This window comes from Toxotes jaculatrix, chromosome 6 (genome assembly GCF_017976425.1).
Source record: "Toxotes jaculatrix isolate fToxJac2 chromosome 6, fToxJac2.pri, whole genome shotgun sequence".
Classification (NCBI taxonomy): domain Eukaryota; kingdom Metazoa; phylum Chordata; class Actinopteri; family Toxotidae; genus Toxotes; species Toxotes jaculatrix.
Genome location: NC_054399.1, coordinates 6,823,517 through 6,837,136, shown reverse-complemented (window position 1 = coordinate 6,837,136; position 13,620 = coordinate 6,823,517). Strand labels below are relative to the sequence as shown.

General features: G+C 42.5%; 1 protein-coding gene across 1 annotated transcript in view; it reads right to left on the bottom strand.

The window, feature by feature from the left end:
• unc13a (unc-13 homolog A (C. elegans)) overlaps positions 1–13,620 on the bottom strand; it is a 40,665-nt gene that overhangs the window by 20,140 nt on the left and 6,905 nt on the right. The window contains exons 4-19 of the mRNA XM_041040184.1: positions 13,467–13,584; positions 12,851–12,974; positions 12,342–12,412; positions 12,023–12,077; positions 11,227–11,256; positions 10,442–10,637; positions 9,020–9,139; positions 6,609–7,421; positions 5,882–5,975; positions 4,635–4,681; positions 4,362–4,440; positions 2,747–2,752; positions 2,393–2,467; positions 2,072–2,291; positions 721–948; positions 306–447 (exon numbers count right to left, since the gene is read on the bottom strand). Coding sequence (XP_040896118.1) covers positions 306–447; positions 721–948; positions 2,072–2,291; positions 2,393–2,467; positions 2,747–2,752; positions 4,362–4,440; positions 4,635–4,681; positions 5,882–5,975; positions 6,609–7,421; positions 9,020–9,139; positions 10,442–10,637; positions 11,227–11,256; positions 12,023–12,077; positions 12,342–12,412; positions 12,851–12,974; positions 13,467–13,584 — 2,418 coding nt within the window. The remainder of the gene's footprint in view (positions 1–305; positions 448–720; positions 949–2,071; positions 2,292–2,392; positions 2,468–2,746; positions 2,753–4,361; positions 4,441–4,634; positions 4,682–5,881; positions 5,976–6,608; positions 7,422–9,019; positions 9,140–10,441; positions 10,638–11,226; positions 11,257–12,022; positions 12,078–12,341; positions 12,413–12,850; positions 12,975–13,466; positions 13,585–13,620) is intronic.

Below are 13,620 nucleotides of genomic sequence, written 5' to 3'. Positions count from 1 at the left end.
AGAAAAATAATAACACTGATAACTGATTAATAATTTAAGTCATTTATCAAGCAAAAATGCCAAACATTTGCCTTTTTAAGCCTCTCAGTTTTATATAATTGTAAATGGAATATCTTTTAAACAGTTTTTTTTGGCCAAAGCCATTTTGAGATGTCACCTAAGGCTCTGAGAAATTGTGTTTGTGTTGGCTAAACAATAAACCAAGTAAGTGGAAAAAATAACCAACATTTTGATGAAAATAATCATTAATTGAAACCCCAAGTACAACAAATTTCCCATATTTTTTTCAAGAGGTCCAAACTCACAAATTAAATGTCTCCTCCCATACGGGGTTGAGGTTGCCGTAGATGGTCTTGGTCCTCTTTTTGGTCTTTCCCACCTGGACGGTGACATAAGGATCACTGGAACCGGTTTTATCCTTGGCTTGTAGACCCTGGGCACACAACACTAGGAAGAAGGAAAAAAAGGCCAAGCTGGTCAGCCACTCTGTGTGTGTGTGCGTCTTTTGGATGCAAACAGATGCCTCTTAACTCATTTGACCTTCTGCTCTATTGCCCCACAAACGCCACTGGTGCTCTCTTCATGTAAACAGCAGCTTGTCTCTTTTTATAGACACAAACACCTGACATGTGCCGTCTCCTCTGACTTTGATGTTGACAGTGTTGGCCAGCTCCCTTCAAAGCTACTGTACTGTACCGAGTGTGACTTCCCACCTCTCACCTGTGATGCTGATCTTGGCTGACCATTTAGAGGTGCCATCGAGCACGCTCTGCTTGATCTGCTTCATTTGGGTGACGTGGGTGGACTTGGGGACGGTGAACACTTCCTGAATGAGTTCAAAGATCTCCGGTTTGTTCCTCTCGCGGATCTTCATGCGGTCCTTAAGAACCATGATGATGTTCTGCGTTCGGTCCTCCGCACCATGTTTGGAGCTCTTCTCTGCAGCCCCTGGTTAGTGGACAATTAAGAAAAGGATCAGATATGTAAAAGGATACAGAAAATATCTGCTATGAGAGCTCTATGGTTTTTGGTTTCAGTACAGTTATTAATTATGACAATAACAGAGAAGATTTTTTTTGCCTGGAGGCTAGCATTCTGCAACTTAGAAGAAAATTATTTCAAAATGGGAAATTGAATTCAGCACAGAGAAGAAGACTGTGGAGCTGATGGAAAACTCGGTTATATTTCATGAATGAGAGGAGGACACATTTGCGAAGCTATAAAATGCTGTGTGAAAGAGAGATAGAAAAGAGAGGTGGATGACAACAAAAGATAAATGGCTTTTAATATCCTCTCAAGAAGACAAGGAAAATAAGAGTGAGGTGAGTGGGAAGAGGAGGTTGGAATGACAAATAGAGATAAGAGGAAATAGATGGAGCAGATAGTTTACTCTTATTAAGAAAAAAAGCAGCACTGACACAGAAATAAGGCTAATACAACATCAGCAAATGATTGGACAGCTCATGTAAATCATCCTTTCTCATGGAACACTACGTGAACACAATTTATGCTTTAGCCAAATATCCCAGCATCTTATTGGCTATTTAAAGCCAACTTAGGCCAAGCAGTAAATATATAATTGCACATTCAAAGGAATAGTTTTGGGAGATACGCTGATTTACTTTCTTGTTGAGAGTCAGATGAGAAGATTGATACCACTCTTAAATCTGTAAGGTAAATATATTTACCATACAGACATTAAGAGTGGTATCAATCTTCTCACCCTACTCTTGGCAATAAAGTACATAAGGTATATTTCCCAAAATGTCAAACTACTCCTTTAAACAACACATAAAGTAATGTAAATAAACAAAACAATAAATAAAAACAATCCTGTACAGAAGACTTCATAGGTGTAATAAACACGTACACATCTCCTATTACATTTAAAGCCTACAGGGTACAGCCTCATTCATCTTTGATGTCTATTGTCATGTAAATGCACATACAGATAAACTTAAACTCTGTGGATAACTAAATTTAAATTACATAATTCGCTTCTTAATCCAGTCCCTTAACAATGCTTTAGGAGCTAAAATGGGGGGGTAATGTTTTCCAACATTTCTCTTACTTTGCAGACAGTCAGCGTTCAGTAGATCTTGGCACTTTTCGTGGCATTTGACTCCACACTCAGTACAGCGCATGCCCTGGCGAGCAATACCCCACAGCAGTCCCTCACACTCGTAGCAGTAAGTGGGGGTAGTGGCTGTCCACACCTCAAAATTGTGCGGGGTGGTGCAGGAGATGGGATATATGAGGGCCTGAAGGGTTTTCTTATAGACATGACTCTTCTATAAGGGTGCAGAGGAGAGAAGTGTAGGGTCAGAAGAGTTAACCTTTTGACATGATGTGAAATATTTCTACATAACAGTGTAAGTGAGCACTGACTGACCAGTTCTTCGTTATGCAGGGTGCTGGACGTCAGGGCTGAGGTGATGCCTGCTTTCCTGGAGTTCTGAACCAAAGACTGTGTGACAAGAGAGAGAAAAGGTAATTTCTTAGTTCCCACTTCAATATCTTATTTTTTAATCATGACAAATCTCAGTGCAGCCTAAGAGACAATGTGTGTTATTACGGTCTGTCTGGCAATGTTTTCCTGAATAGTCACAACAAACTAGAGGTAACAGCTGAGGAATTTACTGTGCCTCCATTTTTTAAGAGTGACCAATTTGCTGGCAAGACTAGAAAACTAGTATACCTCCATAATATAAGTGTTTATAGAGCAAATGGTGTTGGTGTTACTCACCATTGCCTGTGGCAGTGAAGTGAAGGTGGGAGGAACAAGGGAGAGATTTAATATTAGAAAAAGGCAAGAGCAAGGAGTGAATTTCCACAGAGAATTAAAAATGCAAAAGAGATGTTGAGAAACTGATGCATTAATTGTGCATTTGGTGTACTTTTTGTGATTAAACAGGAATCCACAACAAAAGCTTGGTGGGAGACAATCAAACAAGGCAGATGTAGGGGTTTGAAGGGCTGGGGAAGCCACAGCTGCAACCAGACTTGAGTATCTTATATCTGAATAAAATAGCCTGTGATCACTGTTCATACAACCAGGACCCCACCATGTCTGATAAATTACCTGAGACACTCTGACAAGTTGTGAGTGTGTGTATGTGGGAAACAGCAAATGGGTGCACCTGCTTGTAACGGTCTGTCACTGTGTAGTGGCTGTTACTGTGTGACAGCAGGATTTATCAATGAAGACAATCGTCTGAGATAATTACTTGTGTGTGGTGATTCTTGGATCTGGTGCACTTAGGAAAATGGCACACTGAGCCTTGCCTGGCAGTTGATCTAAAGAACCAAACTGCTGTCCTGTTTCCAGGCCACCTTCTGTTTGCTTCCACTTCAAATGTATTTTTTGCATTAAAAGCAGTAGTTTGACATCTAGGGAAAACACTTATTTGCTTTTTTTTTTGCCAAGAGTTAGATGAAAAGATTGAAGCCAGTCTCATATCTGTGTGGTAAATAGAAGGCTACAGCCAGTGAATTTAGGTTAGCACAAAGACTGGTGTGTAAAAATGACTGGCTTTATGGGGGGTTAGCCAAGCTAGCTGTTTTCCCTGCTTCCAGTCTTATGCTAAGCTCAGACAACCAGCTGCTGGCTGTAGCTACATATATTGAATGGACAGACATGAGAATGTTAACAATCTTCTCTTCATGTTCTCAGAAAGAAAGAAAACAATCGCATTTACCAAAAGGCCAAAGTAATCCTTTAAGATTTTCTTACATTTTTCTTTCTAAAATGAAAGAAATGATACTGATGTGTGGTTTTATCTATATTCTCAGCTTATTGTTGCAACAGTGTATACTTGCTGGAGGAATTTATGCCTCCTGTCATTTTGACAAAGGTAGAGAATTTTATTGCAATAAGACACTCAAAGAAAATGGCTTGTACATGTGAGTTACAAGTTCCTCCCGTGGATTTTTTATTTTTCGTATCACCAGTGAGGCAGTGTCAGGGAGGCACGGGGACGATGGCATGGTGAGGTTATGAAAAGGTCTGTTACGTGACAGCATCTGGCAGACATCAGTGTCAGCCAGTGGCCTCTCAGCCCTGCAACTTTCCCTGTCATGTTGTAAGAGCAGTGACGTGTACTGTCTGTAAGCACAGTGGATGTAGTGCAGTGGGCTAAAAGACAGAGAGGAAGAGGAGGAAAGTGCAGGAGAAATGAAGAAACACACAACAGAGGGAATAAGATAAGACGACAAAAAGAAGGCAGAGAATACGAAGATAAGCACAACAGGAGCAGCTATAGTAGATGAGAGCGCTGACTGCTGAGCTGAGTGATAGATGGACCAGGGAGATGTGAGACACTTAGTCAGGGGAATATAAAGAGATTAGCACAGAAACTCACCAGATCTCTGACCAGGGGCATAGCTTTCCTCTTCCTGAGGTCTGGCATGCTGTCAATGCTATACAGGGCGCCACCCACCCTGGAAACAGAACATGCACATAGCAGGAATCAGCATCCTTTATGTTTGTAGCCACAGTGGTTATCTAGAACTTGGACACGACAATTCAATCAGACAATAAATGCATTCAGACATTACGGCCATTGGCTTGGCTTTTGGTTGGTAAGCTATAGATTTTCAATGACCATGGCAGTAACAGCGTCATGGTTACTTACCCTGCTGATAAAAGCAGAGAGGCGATTCCAACACTTTCTCCTCGGGCCTGTGGAGAGAAAGAGAGATGAGATGAAAAAGAAACGCGAGCAGGGTGCCATTAGAGCTGTGGCTGGAAAATGGGAAGCATATCATTTTATAGTACCACACACATATTGTCCTTCATACTGAGAAAAAAAATCAGGAGATGTTGCATGGTGTTCCTTGGCAAAAAGCTATATTTCATGGTGAGTTTTTCTAGTAGCTGTTGCCGCAATAACTGACAGTATTCCCAGAATTCACGAATAAATAATACAACAGTGGTACAAGTGGGAGATAGAAAGAAAAAGGGGGAAGATGAGGAAAGTGGTATAGCTGAGTTGTGTCTTTCTTAGTGAGTGTGGTGATTACTGACATCAGCAGTAGCTTCTCTGCGTTTGAGGCTCATAGTAAAAGTAGATTACAGCCAGACGGCTATCCGTGCAATCATTCTTCTAATTCTATCCGCTCTGTTATCGAAAGACACTTTCTTTGTCTGCCTGCCTGTTCAGAGAATGACACACAGCGCCAATACTCACGTCACGCCGAGGCACAGAAATAGTCATGATTGGTATAAATGCCAGGCTTTGAAAATGGCACATAGCAGGCTTACAGCAGCTTCCTATGTGTTGCTTGGCCCTCCATAAATATCTATGAGCCGTACAGGGATACATACAATATAAATCAGACACACTATTGGCCACACCCACCTGAGAGTCCGCTCCAGCCATGGGTAATCAGAACGGACTACATGCAAATCGCTACGAGGATGGCAAACAACTGAAAAGAAAATAATGAAATGGCAAAACAATACAAGGGGTATACAGAAACTATCAAATAAACACAAGACAATACAGTATAATCCACATCAATAACCAAAAACTGGGAAAAATGGTGGACTGGCCAACGAAAAGCTGGAAAAAAACACAGTCACAGTAGTACATGCAGGGGCTGATGCAACAAGTCAGTGAGCTCAAATAGTAAACTTATGAATTAAAGCAGACCAACAACCCACTGTTACGAACACAGGCATTCACCTGGAACGAACAGATTCACACCTGTGTGCACAAAGATCCACTGAGAAATACACACACACACACACACACACACACACACACACACACACACACACACACACACACACACACACACACACACACACACACACACACACACACACACACACACACACACACACACACACACACACACACACACACACAGGCTGTACCTCTTGCAGCTGTAGTCGCACTCTGCTGAAAAGTCGAAGCCAGTTGGCTTTGGCTCTGGCAGGACCAGGTTCCATGATTTCTCTCTTTGGGAAGCTAAAAGAATGATTGAAAACATTTTCAGTGCATATAGATATGCTAGTATGTGCTCTATTAAGTCATGTATGGAAAGTGCAGTAATTATGGAGATGACTATGATGGACTGATATTAGTTAACACACTAAAGCAGTACTCCACAGGGGACTAAAAGTCAGAGTATCTCAGCCTCTGCTTCTTGATAATTTATTCTTTAATGCATCTCTCACAAGTCACCCACCTAAGTGGAGGTGCAATGCTAAATAACTTGAGTAACTCTTTAACTGGATGTACAATATATGTGTCCTCTTTGATGCTAGTCTCAAGGAAAAGTAATATTTGCAACAGATTGGCGGCTAGAAGAAAACACGATGATTAAAAATGCTAATTATTTTCAAATTATTAAAATGATGCTGGTTCATCCAAATAGACCCAGATTTTTTTCCTATCCTTGCTCCTTCCCTGGTGTTTGTTTTTTTCGTATGTTTCTCTTTTGGATAATTAACTGCTGACAGTTGTCTGTTGAAGAATGTGTATGTACTGTATGTGCTTATTGGTACTTGAATGAGGTGCCAGATGAACATCTTTGTACCAAAATGTGGCTACCTTAGTGCTGACAGACAGTGAAAGCCTATTTGTATGAGCAGTGTTCACCTTGGAACAGGAGCCTCCTCTGTTTTCTCTTCAGGAGCTGGAGGGACAGTCTCTGCTGCTGGAGGCTGCTCAAAGGGTCGAGGTTCCTCCAGTGGTGCCTCAGATTTGGGCTCAGGCTCCAGAGGCTTGGAGTCTGGAGCTGGAACCTGTGATATAGTTGTAGGGGTGAATGTAGTGGCGGTTGACACATCTGGCTGTGAGAGTACAGAGGGAGGTTTGATGGCATCTGAACTGAATGGGGGTAACTTGTCGTCCTGTGAGACCGGAGGAAGACCAGGAACTATGCCCGGGGGCTGGAGCTGATCTTGGGCCGGCTGCTGCTGATGCAATGATGCCTGCTTCTCCAGCGGTGGCCTGGTGGAGGACAGACCATCAGAAGGCGGCATCAGGGTGGGGGCAGTGCTTGTGGGTGTGGGGGTGTAGGGTAGTTCCTGGTCTTCACTCAGTGTGCCATCAAGTGGATACATATCTTCATCTTCCTCATATGGCATCTCCTCCTCATCTTCGTAGTTGTACTCTCCTTCCTCGCCGTACATGTCTCCCTCGTCCTCGTCGTACAGTGCGCCCTCCTCCCCTCCATCTTTGAGGTAGCCTCCTTCGTCGCTGTAGACGCCTTGTTGGTCTTCTCCATCCCAGCCTGGGGAATCCTCTTTGCCGTAGCTGACCGAGGAGTGGCAGGAGTGGTAGGAGTCGTTTTCGTCGTAGAACTCCGAACCTCGCAAGCTCTCGCCGTCTTCAGGGACAAACTCCTCACTGAGCTGCGAGCTGCCTCGACTCAACTCGCCTGATGAGGCGTAACGACTGTCTGTGGGACTAAAGTGAGGGGGAGATGCAGACACGTTACATAAACACACTAACATATGTTTAAAAGTAAACCAGGGGAGTTCGCAGAGTTGTATGATAAGGAGTTTGGCTGTCACAGAGACAATTAAGGAACTTGTGCTGGGGGCCAGGGAGGGAAACAGCTAACCAGTGGGAAAAGAGGAGTGACTTTAAACCAACCAGGAAACTTAGAGCAGGGGATCAAACTAGTGATGCATCTATGTAACTGTAAGGGGGATCACCTTTTTAGCAACAGGACAGGCTACTACAGCTACTACTTCACTCACAAATTAACACAGAAACACATCATACAAAAGCACATGATTAGAAAAAGCACAAGAACACATTTTTCATAAAACTAAGATAGAAACAGACCTATTCAAATGAAAGAGAGTAAACCTGGAGAGGTCGAAGGTAATTTATTAGCCTGGCAGAACAAAAACAGTCTCTTTCTGTAGATAAATAAGTGAATACTATTTATTCACAATGATGAATGAAGCTATTAGACACTGAGACAGACCATGAGTCAGGGAGAGATTTGACATCTCACACACACACACACACACACACACACACACACACACACACACACACACACACACACACACACACACACACACACACACACACACACACACACACACACACACACACACACACTCAAACTTTATTGTTTCATCTCTATTGATTACAGTCATGTTGGTTCAATAGTGCACAGTCCAGGAGCAGTAAAGGAGAAAACTGTATAATGGCTTTGGGCTGTGAGCCACAGGGAATACACAAGTATGGATGAATGGACACAAACACTCAATTACACACCCCTGCTCTTTTCTATTCATCACCTATCTCACAATCTTTCTCTCGTCCAACACAAAGACTGACACAGACAGTGACAAATTCTTGCATAATGCTTGAGTTTTAATACATGTCTGCCCTCTTTCTCAGAAAAGAATAAAAACATGATGAACATGAAAATGAACATGAACATAATCTGTCTTGGCCTCTCAGCTAGGGTCCCATTATGGGGCTGATGGCTTCCTGCTGTCTCACAAGTGGAAATTAAATGTGTGTAATTACTAAGTGTGGGACACCCAGAAAAAGACAGGGCCCTTCTTAAAGTCTCACATACAGGATGAGGCTGTAATAACAGGCTGCCACGACAACAGATGCACACACAGATTCACACAGGCATTTCCACAAACTTCAGCCAACAATTAACCTCTCTCTTTCTTGTAGTTACAAAACAACACACATCTTGTCAATCTCTCACCCACACACACAAACATAAAACTGCACAAAACTTACAAAGGTTTAAAAATGGAGAAGATGAGAATGAGACATTACTGGTGATACTGATTTCTTCACCAGGAACACAGTAAAGATAGATGCAGGACCAGTAGTTTTCTATAAAAAAAAAAATAGAATATATACATATACAGAGATAGGGTAAGAGCACATGCATGCAAGCAAGCACAGCGAGCGAGGAGGACGGGACAAGTCCACCACTGACGTCACAGCGAGACGGAGTCACAGGCCGGAGCAGGAGGAAGAAGAGGAGGAGAATTTGGTACAGAGGTACAGAGACCCACCTATCGGACAGTGAATGCCTACTGTCTAGAGAATACTGACGACTGGTGCGCCGGCTCGACCCTGAGCCTGAGTCGATATCACTGCGCCCGTTGGTGGCCGAGTCTAAACTATCATAGCGTCTGGTAAGAGGAGCAGGGAGGGAAGTAGGGAGGAGGGAAGAGGTGGGAAAGGAGCATCAGTAGAGCTCAGTGCAAATCTTTCAAAGAAAGCTCTAACCAAACTGAGTCTCTGAGCTTCCCGCTTAAAGGACAGGTTCACAATTTCTCAAGTATGTCTTAAAACAATAGTCAGGTGCCTGTATGAACACTGAAACAGATTTTCTTGTAATCATTCCTTCTGTTCACACCGGACATCCAGAGATTTCCTCTTGGGCGATTCCAATGTAAATGATACATTACAAACATTAACTAGAGCTAACATGAGGCTTCAGCAGCCTGGTCTATTCAAAGCAAGTGGGTATGTGGAAAGAGGGAAATTTTGCACTTAAAAAAAAAACTAACTTTGGAAAATACCCACTTGATTTTGTACCCACTCACATACAGAGGAAATACATTAGGATGGGATCTCTTAATGGCCATTATGAACAGGGGGAATGGTTACCGGTTAAAACCCGGTGGTTACAACCTGAAACTATTACCGTTCATATGCATAGTCATATGACTATTGTTTTAAGATGGACTTGAAAAATTGTGAACCTACCCTTTAAGCTTCTGCACAGCCTCACCAAGGCTGAACACTTTAAGATTTATTTAAACCACCTTAAGGTCAACCTGTCTGTTTCAGCTTTTCTGAGCAATGCAAAAGTTTGATCATCTGCCGCCTTTAAAAACATGTCGTCAGAAATACTGTCATGTCCAGAAATTCATTCAAGTTAAAGTGGAAGAGATCACATGGGGTTCCTGATGCTCAAACACTCAACATGCACACAAAGATGCAGGCACGCACACACCCATTCACACAGAAAAGATAACCACAAAGGCCCGCTTCATACGTGACCTGTATACAAGAAGTGTGTGCCCCAGCATGCTTGTATACACTGAGGCCAGGGTTATTCTCTAGAGAAGGAGAGCACAGTGGGATAACATGTTACCATGTACAACACAGCGAAACAAAACAAGGCCCCAGGGGCTCAGCTGTCTCAGGGCTATATGCTAGACCTCAAATGGATTTATTCACAGAGGAATATCTTGTTTAAGTGAGGGAGTGTGATGTTACATTCTCAACATTTAATAGTTGTGTTCCTCTGGTGTTTTTTCTTCCTGTCGCTCCCCCAAAACAAAGCCTTTCTCCCTCTCAGGTTTGCTGATATGTTCTGAGAGCCTCCTGTGGTAACCTCATGGGTACACAAACTATTAGGCTCAAGAAAAAGAAACCACTCTACCTTTGGTGTGGTGATGTAGTGGCTGTAGTGTGCTTGTTACCTCATGCCTCTGTGGTCATAGTCCAGCTCGTGGATGTCGTCGTTGTAGGAGTGTCTGTAGTGCTGGTGTCTCATGGGATACTGGTGCATGGAGGCGTTGGGCTGAGAGGTGGTGTAGTACGGGGGCGGGATGCTGTTACTGGTCTCACTGCGGTAGTCGCTGTCCCTGTCATCCACAGCACTATCTGGGTCCTCGTCTGTTCATGCAAACACAATGGCAAATGGGACATAATGAGGCGTGAAGGGTGGTCAAAATTATATTTTACAGTATTAGCAAATTATTTTAATGTTTTTCATGTTTTGACCTACAAAGGTGGGATTTTTAGGACGATTTGTGTAACGTTCAGACAGGATGTCATCAGTGGAACAAAGGCAAAATTGAGGTTCAACTACCTCTTATGTCTGCTAAGCTTCTGATTCTCATTGTACATGGCAAAATAAGAAAAGGTAAACCAGACAAACAAATGCAAATCATTTCTTATTCTAGCCAGGTCACAGGTGGAAGATATGCTCATATGTATCTCGAACAACAAACACCACAACTGTATCTTCACTGTGACTTTATCTAATTTAACTCTAACAGCTTGACTTTAAAATCCACCAGGAGAATATGGATCCAAGCAGAGAGGAAGTTCAGAGAGGATATGTGCTGGAAAAAAAATATTTTTTCGTGACTGCTAATGGTTTCTTAGGAAAACGGCACAAGATCATTACATTAACTGAGACGTGGACGATAAATACAGAATTACTCCAAGTCATTAGCAGAGGCGCATGAAAGAAACTTACTTTGCTGATCTCCCCACAGACTCCAATTACCTGCAAGGAGATAAAGGGTTGGAACAAACCAAATTAGGTTTGGGCCACAAATTAAGCACACCATCAGTCCACAACGGCAGGAAAACAAACACTTAGAGACATGTAGCCCTGAGAAATAATTATTTTGAAATGTAAATTTGTGGGCAGAGAGATCATAAGTGAGGTAAATCAGTGTACACACACACACACACACATACAAAACATGCATGAGTAAAGAAAAGCACAAGGTCTTAAGAGAAGCTTAGATCAAAATCGGCTTTTGTTTAAATGATGACAACCTTGACACTGCAAACTAACTAAGAACAGAAAACCCTCATATGCTGTATCATCTCTGCACACACACTCACACACATGCCACCAACCAACCTCTACTGTCCGCAGATTTATACTATACACACTTATCCACCTATTCCCTGTGTCATCATCACCAGACAGACAGGAAGACAGACAGGCAGTGTGGTGTGGTGTGTGTCTGACAACCCAGCGTATGTCGGCTCACATTAATTACACATCTAGCACCTATAAGTCATTCTAGTGCTCAGGCAGGCCTGCACGTGTGATTCGTCACATCAGCTATCCTCCCTCCCACCACCCATCCTTTGCCTCATCTATCAGCCTCATTTCTAGCTCCTGTCTGGTCCTGTTCTCAATATGTCAGGGCGATGGAGCAGAGGGAGTAAGGGGAGGAAAAACAGGAGGCATAAAAAGGACACAGTAGGGGACGGCAGAGGAGGAGGTGGACGCAGAAGAGGCTGGTGACACTCACAGCACTGTGTGGATGGTGCATGTAGTGGTCGCTCCTGTTCCTCTTGATAGGCATACTGAGGGGAAACAAACAACAACAACAGACATTTCAAAATACGCACTTGCTCTGAGATGAATCACTGGTAAAAATATCCACTCTGGCAATGCTGCTGTTACTGGCAACCCCTGAGTGTAATTACAGACAGTATGGAAAATGAAAAAAGAAGAAAATGAAAAAGGTTATGAAAGAAAATAAAGAAGAGGTAATAAATAGATGATGAAAAATATAAATGATGGCACAAAGAGAGCGATGGGAATGTGGCAAAGAATGAAGTTCTTACATCTTGATCTCTCATGGCATTGAGTTGTTCAAGTTTCTTGGCCCAGTATCTGGCCTCTTCCTCTGGAATGTCTGCAGCAAAACAACAAAAACACTTCACATAATACGCTGCTCTGCAAATCAAGTCTGGTACTCAAACACAAAACTTTCAGCGTGTGTTAAGCTACTCTTTAAGTTTAATGACAACAGCATAAGTTAATACCAGCTTTGCTAGTGGTGGTTATAGTAACAGCTGTAGTAATAGCATTAGAGGTAGAATTAGTGCTTTAATATTAGTACTACTGGTAGTAGAAGCAGTAGAAGTAAAAGTAATAGTATTATTAATAGTGACACTTGATAATGATAGTGGTAGAGACAGTAGTAGTTGTACTGAAGTAGTAGTACTAGTAGGGGCAATAAGTAATTATTTTTATTGTTCATATTCAGTTGATATGCTTTGTTTAGAAAATGAAAAGAAAGTACACAGAACAAAGCACAAGGCAGAATAAATAAAAGTATGTAAGGCCAAACCTAGTGGCAGTTCAAAGCGGGTGTCTAGCAGTAGCCTATGAAAGGTCGGGTCTTTGGTTCCACAGATCTCATTCTCTGCCATGATCACATTGGAATCCAGGGTCAGCCACTGACCTGGACCCTCCTGGAAAGAAAAGGGGAAGAGGAATACGATTAGGACAATGCTCACTGTAATGTCCTACAACACCTTTCAGCCTTTTAGCGTGTGCTTGAAATCTGTCATTGCTAGCCTGGTCCCAGACCTCTGAACCTTTCCAAAAAGTATTTTATGTTGCGCCCATGAAACACACCGTACATTTTACCTAGCTAAAACCAGCGGAATATAAAAGTGGCACAAACGCTTATAAAAAACAACTAATTCAAAATACAATATGTGTTTGACAGTAATGAGATCACACCAATAATTTAAAAAAGCTTAAAGCACTTTCTGGGCCTCACATAATGACCTTATTTAAAGTAACATTAAAAGTTATGTGTTTTCATAACCCATGTGTTGAGCTGGGTAATTTAATAATCACATTCATTAGCTGCTCACTCGAGGATCATCGCTGTACATGAACAGTAAGTGTCGCCAGTGAAACCTCATTTCAGAGCCAAAGAGAAGGTGGCAGTATACCTCATTGGACTGCCGTATGCTGCGCAGAGGTATCCATAAGGTGCCCACCATGGTGTCCCAAATCAGCCCTTTATTCCATACCTCCACTGTCAGGCCCAGATCCAGGCGGTTTATTTCACTGCTCAGCAGAAAGAGGAAGAAGCGGGTAAAGACA